This window comes from Takifugu flavidus, chromosome 2 (assembly GCF_003711565.1).
Source record: "Takifugu flavidus isolate HTHZ2018 chromosome 2, ASM371156v2, whole genome shotgun sequence".
In the NCBI taxonomy this organism is placed as follows: Eukaryota; Metazoa; Chordata; class Actinopteri; order Tetraodontiformes; family Tetraodontidae; genus Takifugu; species Takifugu flavidus.
The window spans coordinates 19,362,855-19,381,722 of record NC_079521.1 but is presented as its reverse complement, the minus strand read 5'-3'; the positions used below and the strand labels follow the sequence as shown (position 1 = coordinate 19,381,722).

The window sequence follows — 18,868 nt, the reverse complement described above, 5'->3', positions numbered from 1 at the left end:
CCTTTCTATTCTATTATTATTACTCATCTCCTCTCGACCCGGCTTTCTTCTCCTGTTTTTTCCATCTTGCTATCGCTTCCCATCTTTCTATGCCTGTGTTCCCTTTGATTAGTCTAAAATGTTAACTTTTGAAGATGCTGAGTGTAGCGAGGGACAGGCGGAGAGCGAGAGGAGCGCACGATAGCGCTGAGCTCATTGAACACTACAGAGAACGCCGGAAAGAGGAAGGGAAGAGACGGGCTGAATGTTCCGCTCCTTCACCATTAAAGAGCAGCCCCAGAAATAGAGGAGAGAAAAAAGAGGGAGGGATCGAATTTCCAATCAGGCCCTTGATGTGACATTGTGGTTTTCTCTAAAGCCAGATGTTAATGGAGTCTGCTCGCCTCTCATCCACTGGAGACGAAGGATGGAGAACAAGAGAGAGGAAAGATGGCAAAACAGCCAGAAATGGATTTTCTGCACGCACACTTTTAGATGTTCATTTGCCAGAGTGAATGAGCGGTTGGGCCACCTCTCCAGAACCACATCAGCCCACATCAGGGCGCTAAAAATGTAGAACACTCCAGAAAGCTGTGTGCTTTACAACAGCTGTAAAACACACGTGCACACGTGCGCATGTGTTTTGAGGGATGTAAAATATAATAGAATACAATAAAACATAATAGATTCACACAGCCTAGTTTATGACAGATGCTCTGTTTACCATCTGTGCCTGACTTGGTGTGAGTGTGTGTGCACGTGTGCACGTGTAAAAAAAGCTTGAGGTTTGAGGTTTTATAATGACAGATTATCAGCTGCTACAGCTGCTGGCATTTGCAGAATGTCACTATCTGCATACACGGAGGGAGAAATGGGCCGAAGGACCGAAGCAGCGGTCGAGATGGCGAATAAACAGAAGAGAGAAACATCTGAAATCCTAATTATAAATGAATTCCTAATTATAAATGAATTCCTAATTAGAAATGAATTCCTAATTAGAAATGAATTCATAATTAGAAATGAATTAATATTTCTGTGACCAGAAATGAGGCTCAGGTATCCAGAAAAGAGTTGTTATGTGACACCAGGTCTGAAGGTCGTTGAGTCAAAGCGACTGAAAAGCAAAATACTCCAATATTTGAATCAACTTTTGTGTTTGTTGTCTTGTTAAATACAGTTAAATCCCCCATTTTCACATTTATTTAAACTCATTTTATACTGTCCCACATTATAACACATAGACTTTTTTCCAGCTGAAAAAGTGGAAAATCAAATCATCAAACCAAGAAAAACAGTTTTTTCACACTTCCTGTGAGACTTGGATCATCATCATCATCATCATCATCACCATCATCATCATCATCACCATCATCACCATCATCATCATCATCACCATCATCACCATCATCATCATCATCATCACCATCATCATCATCATCATCATCTTCTTCTCCTGTTTTTTCATCATCATCCCAGTCACTTTATTTTTGAACGTTTCATATTTTCTTCTGAAATAAAAACTCATCTTCAGTTTCTGGGTTGGTGTGTGTGTGTGTGTGTGTGTGTGTGTGTGTGTGTGTGTGTGTGCAGCGAGATTAGGATATTTTAAGAGTCTGTGCTTGAACTGAGAAGCAGAACTTTTTGGAGACATTTGTGTCTGGAAACTTCTCTGATTCTGTGATAGCTTGGCCCCACTGCCCCCCCTCCCCCACTGCCCCCCTTCCCCACTGCCCCCCCTCCCCCACTGCCCCCCCCCCCCCCCCCCCCACTGACCATTATTCCAGGTGACGTCTTTCATCAATAACATGTTCTCCACCGATGAGACGAGATGAATGCTTTCATCGATGTCTGCGCCTTTTCAGTTGCTTCTTTTTTTTGGGGGGGGGGTCAATGGTGGGGGGGGATTTATGTGCACAACCTTCAATAGATAACAACTAATTCTGGCTGGTTTTGTGTCTGTTGTCATGGTGTTATGTCTGAAATAAAAGCGGTGGAATCGATATCGTTTGTTCTGTCTGACAGCCCCCGATTTTCCTTTCTGTGCGTGTGTGTTGGTGAGGGCGTGCACGGCTGTGTGGGCGCGTGCACGGCTGTGTGGGCGCGTGCACGGCTGTGTGGGCGCGTGCACGGCTGTGTGGCCGCAGTCTGCCTGCCAGCCTAATTGCTGACTGTCAGAGGTTGCCAAAATATGTTGTTGGGTTCGCTGTCACCTTTTCAGGTGTGTGGGGGGGGGGACGCGCCCCCGTGCTGATCGGGTCGGTATCAGTCAGAGGGTCGGTGAGTGTGACCACGCCCGACTGCTCACACACAGAAACCCTGAGGCCCATTAGGCCTCTAATTATCGCTGTCTCTTTTTGATTAATCCAGATTAGTGTGTTTGGTCATTTTCACGCGTGGATACCCCCCCCCACCCCCCACACCCATTGCCTTCATGCTGACGGGACATATTCTGTGATGGCTGATCCGATTTGGTTAAACTTTGGACAGCTGACTGAGATTGATGTCAGTAATAAATAAAGATATAAATGGAATAATTTGCCTTTTAAGCTTTTCAAGAAAGTAGCAGGAAACACAAGAACAGAAAAGAATGAATGAAAAATGGAAGAATTATTATAAAGGTTCTGTATTTACAATAAATATTCATAATATACGTCTGGACCGTGCACGCGTCCTGGAGACATGCACGGTCCAGACGTGCACGCGTCCTGGGTCGGACGAGAAGCAACATAGAGTCAATCGTTATCTAAAGTCAATGTGAATTAGTTGGCTGGTAGCCTGGCAGAGAGAGATTTACCAACAGCTAGCCGGGCTCTAATGGGAGCCAGGCTTCCACACCCTAGAGCAGGGGTGGGCAAACATTTTGATTCGTGGGCCACAATGGGTTCAACATTTGACAAAGGGGCCGGACCAGGAGCAGATGGATGGATGGAGTGCTTTGGTAACCTCACCTCATTGGAGAAAACATGTGCTTTAATTTCAAATGAAAATGAAGAGAAGCATTACAACAAAATATCTGACTTTGGAATGAGTCTTAAAACACTTAAAATCAAATGAATAAAATGTGCCTTTTTAAAAAAAAATTAATAACCATTTCTATTTTAAAGCACTGAAAGTTCTGTTATCCTTCAGGATATCACCATCACTCTCCTCCTGACTGTCTTTTTTCTAGTGGGAAAACACCAGAATTGCAGTGAAAATTTAACATTAACAAGGTTTATTCATTTAATTTTTCAAGTTTGGCGGGCCGGATTAAAACGTTTAACGGGCCGCGTGTGGCCCCCGGGCCTTAGTTTGCCCATGCCTGCCCTAGAGAGAGGGGGAGGGAAGAGGGAGAGAGGGAAGAGGGAGAGAGAGGGGGAGGGAAGAGGGAGAGAGGGAAGAGGGAGAGAGGGAAGAGGGAGAGAGGGAAGAGGGAGAGAGAGGGGGAGGGAAGAGGGAGAGAGAGGGGGAAGGAGGAGGGAGAGAGAGGGAGGGACTTTTAACAGCACTTTAATTTACAATAAACAGAATAAAACATCTTAAACAGTCACTCCATCATTGTATGAAGTCGTTGGGGAGTTCTAACTGTCTCTCAGGACACCTTCGTGTCCCCACAGCTGCTGGAACACCTCCAGGTTCATGGTGGCCTTGTAGAAGCAGATCTCCAGCCTCAGCCTGGCTCTAATGTTCTGCCTCCACATGGCCACCACATCACATGTGTCCAAGGTAGTTTTCTCTGTCAACGGGACTGTGTTTCTTCTCGTTGAAGATGTTTCTCCTATCCAGAAGGCTTCTTCAGTTCTGAACTCGCTGGGGACCGAGCTTGGAAATATAGCCCCTGTGGACCATTAGCATGCTAATGCTCTGAGTGGTCACCTGAGAGTCGTTGGCAGGGTCGTTAGTAGCCTGTCTTTGAATCAGCACAGGACATCAGGATGGTTGAGAGGTTTCAAATAGCAAAGATGGACATCCGGGAAGGACAGGATTTCCAAGTTGAGAAAGTGACCCCGAGATATTAATGACAGAATAATAACATAACTGCCACTTTCCATTTTTTTAGAAAACATTAATCAATTATCACAATATATCAATTTAATGATTTTTTTTCCTGCTATGTTCTAGAATTTGACACCATTGTCTGCTGTAATTAACTGCATTAGCTATGTTTTTCCATTTCTGACCTTCTACCTTTTTTTACAAAATGAGTCTATTGAGCGCCCGATGACCCTGGGTCACGCTTGTTTGGCACAACTCTCCTCCACCACATGAGGTGATGCATCAGTTCAGGGCTGTCATGGACTTTCTGAAAGAACCCATTTGCCCCACAGATATTTGGGGATGAATCCCAGGACATCAGCCCCAGCCTGCTACTGGCACTCGGTGCTCTGGAAGCAGGGATCCAGTTTATTTTCCCAAATTGTCCAGCCAGCAGGTTCGCAGCACTCAAAGGCCCAGTTAGCACCTTGACACGGGAGTTATTTTTTAAGATTGCGATAGTTTACTTGAAAGTGAGGCCCACATTTGGAGAGGAGGTTGTGACGGTAACAGAGCCCATCTGGGCACTTTCAGGCAACCGTTGCAGACCTGCCACCCCCGTTTCTAAATGGAGGAAAGAGAACAAATATCAACTTTGTAATCTGATAATCTAACGCAAACGTAGATGATGCCACAGTCATTGCAGCTCATGGTTGGATAAAGCCAAGTTGCAGATGCGTTGGACTCAAACTGAGTCCTCTACAATAACCTTTCCATCCTTCCTACGAGATGAGCTGAGCTCAGACACCATCTGGCTCCGATGGTTTCCAGAGCCTTTTGATTTACATCTGCAATCATCTTGCATGAGATGTGGATGGTTTTTCTTTCATGTAATGTTCCATTTGTGTTGTGATGAACATCCCACAGTTACAATGTTTCTTTCCAGGGTCTGTAAAAATCCAGGTCAGATAGGAGTTAGGGTCGGTTGTATGTCTGAACAAGGACAGAATTCCCCTCAAAGGCTTAAAAATGATGGAAGGGAAAATGGATGACTGGACTTTTCATGGAGTTCAGAAAATCCAGGTCTTGATTTACTTGTGTGAATCAGTAATGGGCTGAGAAGTATCCACATAAAAACATTTTTATGATAAGTTGGACAAGTAATTAGTTAAATGGCCCACTAGTGTAGGGAATGAACTCACTGGATAAGTCAATGAAGCCTCCTTGTGGATCCATGGCAACACTGAGCAGTGGCCTTTCGTGCACCCTTCATGCTGTATGTGTGCAGCTTGTTGCTGCTCTCTCCTACATGAATCTGCCATGTAGAGATAAGATGCAGGGTTAGGGTTAGTCATGGTGGGTTAGGGTTAGTCATGGTGGGTTAGGGTTAGTCATGGTGGGTTAGGGTTAGTCATGGTGGGTTAGGGTTAGGGTTAGTCATGGTGGGTTAGGGTTAGTGTTAGTCATGGTGGGTTAGGGTTAGGGTTAGTCACGGTGGGTTAGGGTTAGTCACGGTGGGTTAGGGTTAGTCATGGTGAGTTAGGGTTAGGGTTAGTCACAGTGGGTTAGGGTTAGTCACGGTGGTTTAGGGTTAGGGTTAGTCATGGTGAGTTAGGGTTAGGGTTAGTCACAGTGGGTTAGGGTTAGTCACGGTGGTTTAGGGTTAGGGTTAGTCATGGTGAGTTAGGGTTAGGGTTAGTCACAGTGGGTTAGGGTTAGTCACGGTGGGTTAGGGTTAGGGTTAGTCATGGTGAGTTAGGGTTAGGGTTAGTCACAGTGGGTTAGGGTTAGTCACGGTGGTTTAGGGTTAGGGTTAGTCACGGTGGATGGTGTTCTGTCACACGCTGACGACCTTTCCCAAAGTGGGGGGGCAGCTTTGGGGTGTTGGACCTGATGATTTGGCTCAATCAACCTTAGCAAAAGGATTTGGATGAATTGGTTCTTAACAGGCTGCAAAAGTAAAAGTATTAAAAGTAAAATGAAATATAAAAATAAAAACACCAAACAACAGGCCATTACATTTAGAGCAGACTGTAATAAACTAGTTCCAATAAAAATGTGATTTCTGGAAAATCACAACTTCTGGCACCAGAAGGAACTAGAAGATACAGGGAGCTCTAAGGAGCTATAGGGAGCTATAGGGGGCTACAGGGAACTACAGGAGCTCTAAGGAGCTATAGGGAGCTATAGGGGGCTACAGGGAACTACAGGGAGCTCTAAGGAGCTATAGGGAGCTATAGGGGGCTACAGGGAACTACAGGGAGCTCTAAGGAGCTATAGGGAATGATAGGGAGCTATAGAGGGCTACAGGGAGCTACAGGGAATTATAGGGGGCTACAGAGGGCTATAGGGAGCTACAGGGAAAAGTGCTCCAAAGACACTAAATAAGACTGAACTGTAACATTTCTTCATGAACTTATGTTATATCTTATTTATTAACTATTCGACTTCATTTTGTATTGTAAAGTCTCTCCATCTGGATTTTAGACTCAAAAATTCCCCCGAGGCATGTGTGTCCTGTGATGGACTGGTGACTTTCCCAGGCTGTGTTCTTGCTTCTCATCCACTGACCACTGTTATTGTCTGGTAGATACTAACTCACCCAAAATGTGTTGGAATTTTCCTAATAAATATTAACAAATCTTAAATCCATGAGCTGCGCAACATTACATTTCTGTAAGAAGGCTGTTCTTTGACTGAGAGCATGAAGAACTTGAGGAATGTAGATAAAGATCTGCCTTGAAGTGCCACATTAGGCAAATGAACATTTAGCAGTGTAGCTGGGGCTGCAGGGACGTAATAAAAAGATCTTGTTTTTCCTCATAATATGATAAAAGAGGCTGCCGTCTGATAGATGGCGAGCAAGACTGACAGATGGATCGATGGCTTTAAGGATTTATATTTTTGTCACCCCCTCCTTCCCTGGTGCTGTGGCTCACTGGTGACTCAGCAGCACCAGTTGGGCTGTGTGGGCTTTATTTTAGGGGAAGGGGGGCATGTCAGTGCTGCACTAGCATCCGCTGCTAAAACCATCTGTCTGTGGCATCAATAAAATGTTGCATCCTCTCATAAAGTCTGTTGGTGTATCCTTGATGTCGTATTGAACCGGTTTATTTGTTAAGCACATGCAAAACATTTGTCCGTATTAGCTGTAAACGGGTTGAAGGGTTCTGGCGGCAATTGCTGACAGCTGTCTTTGGCCTCGTTTCCCATTTTCTATGTCTGCTGTCTGACCCGGAGAGTATCGCCCTCCTCCCTGGAGACCCAAACCTCCGCTGTGGTTCCATCCTAACCCTACCCTAACCCTAACCCTAACCTAACCTAACCTAACCTAACCTAACCCTACCCTAACCCTAACCTACCCTAACCCTAACCTAACCTAACCCTACCCTAACCCTAACCCTAACCCTACTCTAACCCTAACCCTAACCTTACCCTACCCTAACCCTAACCCTAACCTTACCCTAACCCTAACCCTAACCCTAACCCTAACCCTAATCTTATCCTAACCCTAACCCTACCCTAACCCAACCCTAACCCTACCCTAACCCTAACCCTAACCTAACCTAACCTAACCCTAACCCTACCCTAACCTAACCCTAACCCTACTCTAACCCTACCCTAACCCTACCCTAACCCTAACCCTAACCTTACCCTAACCCTACCCTAACCTAACCTAACCTAACCCTAACCCTAACCCTAACCTAACCTAACCCTAACCCTAACCCTACCCTAACCCAACCCTAACCCTACCCTAACCCTAACCTAACCCTAACCCAACCCTAACCCTAACCCTACCCTAACCCTAACCCTAATCTTACCCTAACCCTAACCCTAACCCTACCCTAACCCAACCCTAACCCTACCCTAACCCTAACCTAACCTAACCTAACCCTAACCCAACCCTAACCCTAACCCTTCTTGGGGCCTCCATTTCCAACATCATCTGCCATTTATTAGAAATGTTTTTTTATGTTTAAAGAAAAAACAAATCAGGAGGGAAAGAATCCCACAACCTTTGTCCTCAGGGTGAATGTCAATTTGGGTCTGCTGTCAGCAGTAACACTTGGAACCATAGTTACACTGTACATTTTTGTTGCTTCCTTCCTTTTTCCTGTCATTATTTTAAAGCAGCTAATCTAACGTACAGTAGCTTGGGGTGGCAGACTGCTGCTAATGCTTTTCTAAATGGGCCCATTTGGGTCTACTGAACAGCGCCGGGCTCCCTGCTAATGGTCTTAGTGTGATAATGTTTTAGTTCCTTGCTTTAGGTCTGTTGCTACGAGGTCCAGTGTTGACCTTCCAGACACTCATATGCAGCACATGCAAACATGCACCGAGGAAAGAGGCACATTTCTCTTGTAATCCTCCTGTTTTAAGGTTGCGTCTCAATAGAGACTCGCACCTTTAAAGAAGGTGGCTTTTCTTTCAGCTTTGATAGCCTTGTTTTCCATCACACGCCACTACTCACAGCACTCCTGCATCTGGAACCAACCCACCAAAACCACAAGTCTTGTTTCGTGACTCGCACAAAAAGAATCAACATCACAACGATTTCTGTGGGCAGCAACTGCAGCGCGACCTGTCAGAGGGGGGCAGCTTATTTGTTAACTTCTCCTAAAACATGATTTGTTCCTTTGACTGTTTCTTTTCTCAGCAGGTTTTTTCTTGTCCATCATGTTTGACAGTAAAAACATGTTAGTATGTAAAGAATTCTTCCTGACACCAGTTCCTCCCCCCTCAGCTCACCAACATGACGGCCATTAATGCCAACAAAGCCACGTTTAGAGCCGAGCTTCTCTCAGGTTGGAAATCATGTGGCACAAATTGAAAGCAGCTGCTGGTTGGAGCTTCACACAGTTCTTTAGTTCTTCAAATCCTTCAACAAGAGTTTGACGTTTGCGTCCGCTACGTCCTGGATGCCATGAGGAGGGAAAGCAACACCTCTTTTCACAGTTTGGAGGCAGCTCTTGCCATTGAAAATCAAATCTTTCAATTTACAGAAACATTTAAGAAAAAAATAACATAAAGGTGTTAAAGGAGTTTTGTGATTTATAGTATCTCTCATGTTTGATTGTCAAGAAATAGTTTTTCTGTCCCCATGATGCTTTTTGACCAAAGACTTTGCTTTTGTCTTTAAAATGACTGGATCAAAGAGTGTCACAAAATCAATGTTACACTCATGGAACTCCTGACCCTGGAGTCTGAAGCCTGGAACCTTGAGCCTGGAGCCTTGAGCCTTGAACCTGGTGCCTTGAGCCTGGAGCCTTGAACCTGGAGTCTGAAGCCTTGAGCCTGGAGCTTTGACCCTGGAGCCTTGAACCTGGAGCCTTGAGCATGGAGCCTTGAACCTGGAGCCTGGTGTCTTGAGCCTGGTGCCTGGAGCCTTGAACCTGGAGCCTTGAGCATGGAGCCTTGAACCTGGAGCCTTGAACCTGGAGCCTTGGGCCTTGTATCCAGTCGAATGTTCTCAGTCATCTAGTTCGAAGATGATTCTCGGCTTGAGACAATTCAGCTGGAATTCTTTAACTTTTTGGAAGATTTTTCAAGAGGATTTTCAGTTTCAAAATGAACTGTTGGGAATCCAAGAGGGCTGGTTTACTGGGGGCTGGTCTACTGGGGGCTGGTTACTGGGGGCTGGTCTACTGGGGCCTGCTCTACTGGGGGCTGGTCTACTGGGGGCTGGTCTACTGGAGGCTGGTTTACTGGGGGCTGTTTACTGGGGCCTGCTCTACTGGGGCCTGCTCTACTGGGGCCTGCTCTACTGGGGGCTGGTTTACTGGGGGCTGGTCTACTGGGGGCTGGTTTACTGGGGGCTGCTCTACTGGGGGCTGGTCTACTGGGGGCTGCTTTTAATAGGCAGCCATCTGCATAATTGTGTGGATGAATTTGTTCCTTCTTTGATGTTGGGTGTAAACGCTCCAGATCCGGATCCGGATCCAGATCCAGATCCTTCACCTACTGGCTTGGGCTGAGTTGTGGAAGCTCCTCTCCAGGCTGGAGCTCGTCTCATGTCCTCCAGTCTTTGTGGTCCTCTGTCCCTTCTCAGCCTTGCTTATTAATTCTATGAGAATGTTCATGTGTGTGAAATTCAACGAATACACTCAATAAAGCAGCACATTCATAGATTAGATCCTTTTAGGTCACACAAACAACACTGAGTTCATCAATGCTTCTCATGTTCTCCACAGTCGTCTTGGCTAGAAAAAAGAAACACACATTTGAAATGTAACATCTGTCAATAATAGCTATTTTTTCTTTTAAAGTTAAACATTAGACACTTGTGTTGGAATCCATATTTGCCGGTATTGGTTGTCCTATTCCTGCCGGTTAATCCGTGACAAGCTTCCGTATCCTTTTGCATTATTTGAACATTTGTGAGCCATTTCTATTTTTGACAACGCACAGCTGAAGGCTTCGTTATGCGTTGCTGGTTGTGGCGTGTTGAGATGGTCTCCACCCCCGTATCACCTGCGGAAAGGTTCCTCTCCTCACTGAAGTGTGATTTCCATGTGATTGATTCACAGCCACAATATCGCAGATCAGGGCTGATTTCAGAGCTCTGGTGCAGCACCAGTCTGCTGCCACGTATAAAATACAGCTAATAAATAATGGACCAGCAGCAAATAAGAGAAGAGCAACATTACAGCATTTCAGACTGATGATGCAGTGCAATCACAGAGGAGAACATGAACATGTTCAACAGCAGAAGGGCGTGGCCTGTGTTCCCCGGGGAGCTGTGAGCAGCTCTGGATGGAGAGAATAATGGCCTGACTTTAAAACAGCCGCTCATGCAACAGGCTGTACAGAATATGAAGGCAGGTTTCCCAGCTGGACCTCCATCGTCTCCGGTCCAGCCGTGTGACATTGGAGCTCTCATCAGACACTTGAGACTCACAGCTGACACTGGAGCACTTTCTCAGACCTCTGAGATGTCATCTTCACACAGTTAGATCATCATAGATTGTAAAACAACCATTTTTCCTATATCTTTTGTGTTCTGGGATATTCTTCTGTGATGCTGCTGCCATCATCACTCACTGGCCGTGAGGGGTTTCTGATGACCTGCTGCAGTGGTCAGAAGCTCCACTTTGGTGCCATCAGACGAAATTAAGCTCCTTAGATCCTCCCACTTGTCTTTGTTTGAATTCTTTTCAACATTCACTCTTCTTTAACATCAAGATCTGACTGAGGAACACATCAGATGGTGGATGCTAGTTATCCTCCCATCTCAACACTTCCTGGGGAGTCAGGTGTCGTGGGGACCTCTCGAGCTGGTCTTCTCCCTGCTGACCTCCGTGTGTCATATTCATTCCATTTTTTCATGGAGCTGAACTTCAGGGGTGCCCAGTCACCCGCTTTCTGTTCTCACTTTTCAAGAACCTCTTTCTTCGACACTGTGACCATCAATTTCCATTTTATATTTCCTGGTTTTTATATTATGGTGATGCGTTCAGTGCCATCCCGGTCAGCTGACCCTTCCTTTGTGTCCGTTCTTTCTAGGTGATAAAGCTGTCATTTGAGGAGTTTGATCTGGAGCGGGGCTACGACACGCTGACGGTGGGAGATGGAGGGAAGATCGGCGACACCCGGAGGGTGCTCTATGTGTGAGTGTCCGTCTAACCCTAAACCCCTAACCCGAACCCACCCTAACCCCCTAACCCTAACCCTCTAACCCTAACCCACCCTAACCCCCTAACCCTAAACCCCTAACCCACCCTAACCCCCTAACCCTAACCCACCCTAACCCCCTAACCCTAACCCCCTAACCCTAACCCTAACCCTAACCCTAACCTAACCCCTAACCCCCTAACCCCCTAACCCTAACCCTAACCCTAACCTAACCCCCTAACCCTAACCCTAACCCTAACCCTAACCTAACCCTAACCCTAACCTAACCCACCCTTGGTCATGAGAAGGGTCTCTGCCTGAGATGATGATGATGATCTCATTTACGCTGTAGTTTTGTGCCTCATGGATGAAAACACACTCTCATGGAATTAAAGGTCCTTTACTCTTAATTTTACTCTTAATCTTTCACTAAAGTAACAGTCATGGCCCGTTTGCTTGGAACTTTCTGCAAGTGCCTAAAAAAGGAATTCTTCGCTTCCGCTCGGTGTCTTTTGAGAATCACGATATCTTTGTACTTTACAGTAACTTGTACTTTTTACATTTGCATTGGTAACTTAATGGCATATTTTATTTTGCCCCAACTAACCTCAAACCATCTTTATTCACAGCAGTTCTGCAAACCATCGCTGGTTTGCTTGATTTTGGAGTTTCACAATGGCAGGAACTAATTTAGGGAGCTAATTCTAGGGAGCTAATTCAGGGAGCTAATTCTAGGGAGCTAATTCAGGGAGCTAATTCTATTTAGCTAATTCTAGGGAGCTAATTCTATTTAGCTAATTCTAGGGAGCTAATTCTGGGGAGCTAGGCAATGAGAAATGAGAAATAATTTGAAAACTAGATACAACTAATTTCCTGAATCAGTTTAGCTCTGGTGGTGGAAACACCTCACAAACTGTTTTTTGCAGACTTACTGGGTCCAGTGTTCCTGATCTCATCGTCAGCTTGTCCAATCAGATGTGGTTGCACCTACAGTCAGACGACACCATTGGCTCCGCTGGGTTCAAAGCAGAATATGAAGGTCAGTCCTTTTGTGCCTTCTTTTTAGGGATAAGTGAATACTCAGGTGATGTTGGCGCTAAAACACACACACACCACCCACCCACCCACACACCCACACCCACACCCACACACACACACACACAACACACCCCACACACACACACACCCACACAACACACACACACACACACCCACCACCCACACCCACACACACACAACACACACCCACCCACCCACACACACACCACACACACACACACACACACCCACACACACACACACCACACCCACACACACACACCACCCACACACACACACACCACACACCCACACAACACACACACCCACCCACCCACACACACACCACACACCCACACACACCTACACACACACACACACACACACCCACACACACAACGACGTTAGCGCCCGAAACCAAGGCCACAGATCCTGTTAGCCAACCAAAAAAGCCATCAAGTATTAAATGAAATGAACAAAATCCAGTATTAGCAAATCTTTTGTTCACAGTTTCTTTCATAAAAGTGCAGGTTGCTGTTTGGTGCAGAGGCCGGTACTCCTAGAATCAGTTGGACCTTTTTGTTGGACCCAACAGCACCCTCGGACTCCGTGCAGAAACTAATGAAACGCTTCTGTCTGGCAGCACCTTTGTTGCCGTATGAACGTCAAAGCTGCCATTCAATGACAAGAAGCCTCTTCTCCCTTCTCACCTGCAGCGATGCCTGTGGTGTGTTTTGTGTGGCGCTGTTGTTGTCTTTTGCTTTTGTGTACGCGATGCTGTCACTTTGTGTAACGTCACTCAGCAGCACACTTTGATCATGTTCCCCCCCCAGAGTTTTCCTTTAGTCCCACAGGAAAACCCAATATGTGTCTTTGTGAAGTTCTTATTTTCCTGTGCTGTTACGTAACACTTGACAATCTGTGTGTGTGTGTGTGTGCGTGTGTGTGTGTGTTGAGAGGAATGATGAGCACACACGGAACATACTAGAATAACTGGAGTTTTCAGACTTGCCAACAACAATTTTCATTTTCTTTGCAACCAGAAAGAGTGTATGAAAAAGCTAACCCATCCAGAAGCTAACCCATCCAGAAGCTAGCCCATGCAGAAGCTAACCCATGCAGAAGCTAACCTTTCAGAAGCTAACCTTTCAGAAGCTAACCCATGCAGAAGCTAACCTTTCAGAAGCTAACCTTTCAGAAGCTAACCCATGCAGAAGCTAACCCATGCAGAAGCTAACCCAAGCATTGTCCCTTTTCTCCGAGTCTCTGCCTGTTCCTAATCATCAGGCTGCTGCACCCAAGAAGCTGGAATATAGTTTACAGTTTACATTTACATTTACACTTTAAAAAACGAAAATATTGTCTGACTGTAACAGGGCCGCTAACGCGCATGGAGACGCTTTGTCTGCCTGATATCGGTGCTGAGCAGATCATGTGACCAGAGATTAATCATTCGTGCCCTTAAGAGGAGTTCGATGAGACAAAGCATGTGCGTCCTCTCCACAGACGTGTAGGACCCTGGGACACAGACCTTCCAGGAAGTGGGTAGCATGACCACGAGGGATAGCGTGCACGTTATCTGCAACATACGGAACTTGAACATTATGCAGGACATGAAGGACTTGTTCCGATCGTCCATCTGTCTGTTGTTTGAAACGCCGGTCTGTTGCCTCCAGCGGTTTGTGGTGACCTGTTATCCACTAAAAAGATGCTAATTTGCCACAAAGTGTGTGTATGGATGCAATAACTGACCCACACTGACCGACACCTCAGGACGATGCCGATCCTCAGCAGTATGGGTCAGGGTTAGGTTATGGTTAGGGTTAGGTTAGGGTTAGGGTTAGGTTAGGTTAGGGTTAGGTTATGGTTAGGTTATGGTCAGGGTTAGGTTATGGGTTAGGGTTAGGTTATGGTTAGGTTATGGTCAGGGTTAGGTTATGGGTTAGGGTTAGGTTATGGTTAGGGTTAGGTTATGGTTATGGTTAGGGTTGGGTTATGGTTAGGGTTGGTTATGGTTAGGTTATGGTTAGGGTTAGGTTATGGTTAGGTTATGGTTAGGGTTAGGGTTAGGTTATGGGTTAGGTTATGGTTATGGTTATGGTTATGGTTAGGGTTGGTTATGGTTAGGTTATGGGTTAGGTTAGGTTAGGTTAGGATTAGGTTATGGTTAGGGTTTGGTTATGGTTAGGTTATGGTTAGGTTAGGTTATGTTTGGGTTAGGGTTAGGTTAGGTTTAGGGTTAGGTTATGGTTAGGGTTAGGGTTAGGTTATGGTCAGGGTTAGGGTTAGGTTAGGGTTAGGGTTAGGTTATGGTCAGGGTTAAGTTAGGGTTAGGTTATGGTCAGGGTTAAGTTAGGGTTAGGTTAGGGTTAGGGTTAGGGTTGGGTTATGGTTAGGGTTAGGTTATGGTTAGGGTTAGGGTTAGGTTATGGTTATGGTTAGGGTTAGGTTATGGGTTAGGTTAGGTTAGGATTAGGTTATGGTTAGGGTTTGGTTATGGTTAGGGTTAGGTTAGGGTTAGGTTATGGTCAGGGTTAAGTTAGGGTTAGGTTAGGGGCACGTTTGGAAATTAAGAACCAGAGAAAACGTGGAGAATCATGGTGAAAGGAGAAAAGACTCAAATCTTTCCTCATCATTTTATATTCCAGCCTTTTAGTATTGATTCCACACACACACACACACACGCACAGACGCACACACCCACACACACACACGCACACACACACACACACACACACACACGCACACACGCACACACCCACACACACTCACACACACACGCACAGACACACACACGCACACACACTGTTCACCCTGATCTGTATCTGAGCTCCACCAGGACCTGATGGAGGATGTGTGACGTCTGATCGAATGTCAAACTTTAACGAGGCGACAGGCAGACGAGCACTTTGAGAGAGGAAACGTCTGCCAGAACAACTGGACCGACCGGTGGCCGGTGCCAGACCGGTGGCCGGTCCCCGACCGGCCCTCACGCCAGTAGCAGAGGAGCAGGAACGTGTGCTACACCTGTATCTGGTGTCAGCAGTTGTGAGTGAGAGGACAGGAGTTCCACAGGTGGCTGGACCAGTCGCTGTCAGGGTCCGACACCGGAGGTTCAGGCTCCAGCGCCAGAACGTTTATGCTAGCTACACGTCCACACGGAGCTCTGTGTCTTTTGCCTTGCAGAAATTGAGCGAGGAGGATGTGGCGACCCTGGCGTGCCGGCGTTTGGCCACCGGAGCGGCGATGGCTTCCAGCACGGCGACGCTTTGACCTTCTCCTGTCAGTCGGCCTTTGAACTGGTGGGGGAGAGAACCATCACGTGTCAGCACAATAACCAGTGGTCCGGCAATAAACCAAGCTGCGTGTGTACGTGCACGTTACCGTGAAGCTCCTTCTTTCGTTCCTTTGTTGTTGGTTATTGATTGTTTCTTGTGTCTATTTCCTCCCTTGATGCTTCCAGTCTCCTGTTTCTTCAACTTCACGGCTCCGTCCGGGACGATTCTCTCTCCAAACTACCCGGAGGAGTACGGCAACAACCTGAACTGTGTGTGGCTGATCATCTCTGAGGCAGGCAGCCGCATCCATCTGCTCTTCTCCGACTTCGACCTGGAGCCACAGTTTGATTGGCTGGTGGTGAAAGATGAAGGTGTGTGGATCCTTCCTTTCTTCTGCTGATATGTTTGTGCTGATTCCTCTCCCCCTGTATGGAAATGCACGTGTAAATTAGCAAAGTGAACCACGTGCACCCTTAATTGGTTTGAGCGTCACGTCTCGTTGGCGTATGCAGCAGTTGAAAGGTCTCCACCACCCAGAAACATCTCTTTGTTCCTTATAAGTTATCAAAAATGAAAGTGTCCGACGCCAATGGAGGGGATGAGCGCAGCGTTTGTGGCAGCTGGGATCCTCATCCATCAGGGAATGACTTCTGTCCATCGTGAACAGCTGCTCGTTAGGAAACGTGATCAATGTGGGCTCCATGTTAACGAAGGGTCGGTCTTCAGGAGTGCGAGAGCTTTATAGCAGCACAAAGATCAGGAATCAGTTTAAAGGCTCCAAAATTCACCCCAATGAGATGACAGATCAAAGGAAATATTCAGCATCAAATATACGATGATTTAAAGACGTTCTTTAAAGAAGAAGCACTCCAATAATCCGATAACTGTTGTTACTTCTGTGCTAAAGCCTTTTCCGTCCTCCACTTCTCCCTTTTAATGACACAACAGGATTTGTCATCTTTCAGCCGGTGATGCTCCAGTTGTTTCCAGTCCTGTTTTCATGCACATCAAAGCACTAATGAATGAGCCACAAAGCTTTTGAACTGCTAGCGAACAAAGAGCCTCACACTTCCCAACTCAATCACCCTATAGCACAATTAAGACTGCGTGGATCATAAATCCCCCTATAGAAAATTCACTCCATAAAAGATCCACAAATGAGTTGTATTGTCAAAGCGTTCTCTCATAGGAAGATCGTTAACCTTAAATTAGCAGGTTACATTAGCTCCAACTGATTACAGATCAGAAAATCAATAATTAAAAAGATTTGGCGTTTCAACACACCGACGTGTCCAGATGAGTGTTGGCCAGATGCACATTTGATGTTCCTGCGAGTTACTAAATGTTGGAGAGCCCAGACGCTCACACAGGGACCAGGGATCACTTTGTTCCTTCTCTCCTTCTACGGGTCAAAAACAGAGAGAACAATTTAAAGTGGACAAGTTCAGGCTGGCAGGTCGTCTCAAGTGGGATCGTGTCAGATTGGAAAGCGTTTGATCTGTTTCCTGACATGAGCTATAAATCTGATCCTCCTTCTGTTGGTGGGACAATGGTGAAGCTGCTGCTCCTCCTGCTGCTGCACACCTGCGGACCCACCACACCTGCTCTGCCCTGCTCCCGGTCAGCCTTTCACCCCTTCAAGCGTTACGTGAGCCGGAGCTGCTCGTGCCCAAAGCTTCACAGCATCAGTTGACAGTTCAAAACAAAGTCTGTGTCCGCCTCCATCAGACAGAACCGGTCGGTCTGCTGCATCGGGCCGGTCGACCTCACGTGGTTCATCCTAACTGGGACGAGCTACTCGCTGGTGCCGTTGATTTCTTCCTCAAACACCTCAGCCTCCCTCCGTTACCATACGTGCATGTGAAGTTATGTGTCCGCCACAGCGCTCAGATACGGGCCCTCTGGGTTCTATTCTCCGTGGCCCTTTTGGGTTTTATTACGCTCCCCACCGGAGCTGTCACTGCCGATTGGATCATCGGGGAGCGCCGTCGACACCAGAGCGCATTCTTCTAAACAAAAAGCGCTCCACCATTTGTCGCGGTAAATGGTCCTATACAGCGGCACAGACGTCGAGCACAGAAATGAGGTGATGCATGGTTACAGCTCTGTGGGCTACGGGGGAGCCATAATGGTTTTTGGGCCGTTCAATTGGTACACAGTGGGTCCTTCGATAGCGACAAAAAGATGTCTTTAAGGAGAGCACACCTTTACAGTGCTGTCCAAATCAGCCATTCATTAAAATCCTGTGGCCCCCCGAGGAGGTTACGGGTGTTGGGAACATGCCAGTTTTCACCCAAGTCAATAAAATCGTCCTGCAATACAGATGTGAAACACATTCAGGTTGAACTAACTTGTACAGGACAACCATAGTCCTCCCCTACCAGCAACCATAGTCCTCCCTACCACCAACCATATTCCCCCTACCAGCAACCATAGTCCTCACCTACCAGCAACCATAGTCCCCCCTACCACCAACCATAGTCCCCCCCCACCACCAACCATAGTCTCCCCTACCAGCAACCATAGTCCTCCCCTACCACCAACCATAGTCCCCCCTACCAGCAACCATAGTCCCCCCTACCAGCAACCATAGTCCCCCCTACTACCAACCATAGTCCTCCCCTACCTCCAACCATAGTCCCCCCTACCACCAACCATATTCCCCCCTACCACCAACCATAGTCCTCCCCTACCACCAACCATAGTCCTCCCTACCACCAACCATAGTCCTCCCCTACCACCAACATAGTCCTCCCCTACCAGCAACCATAGTCCTCCCCTACCTCCAACCATAGTCCCCCCCTACACCAACCTAGTCTCCCTACCTCCAACCATATTCCCCCCTACCACCAACCATAGTCCTCCCCTACCACCAACCATAGTCATCCCCTACCACCAACCATAGTCCCCCCTACCAGCAACCATAGTCCCCCCTACCAGCAACCATAGTCACCCCTACCACCAACCATATTCCCCCTACCACCAACCATAGTCCCCCCTACCACCAA

At 46.8% G+C, this 18,868-nt stretch overlaps 1 protein-coding gene across 6 annotated transcripts in view; it reads left to right on the top strand.

The window, feature by feature from the left end:
- Positions 1-18,868, top strand: part of LOC130521650 (CUB and sushi domain-containing protein 1-like) — a 326,982-nt gene that overhangs the window by 198,931 nt on the left and 109,183 nt on the right. For all 6 annotated transcript variants that reach the window (XR_008949399.1, XM_057025371.1, XM_057025372.1 and 3 more), the window contains 4 exons: positions 11,437-11,540; positions 12,471-12,583; positions 15,769-15,951; positions 16,046-16,231. Coding sequence is in view for 5 of the 6 variants with exons in the window: in XM_057025371.1 (XP_056881351.1) it covers positions 11,437-11,540; positions 12,471-12,583; positions 15,769-15,951; positions 16,046-16,231 (586 nt within the window). In the remaining variant the exon portion in view is untranslated. The remainder of the gene's footprint in view (positions 1-11,436; positions 11,541-12,470; positions 12,584-15,768; positions 15,952-16,045; positions 16,232-18,868) is intronic.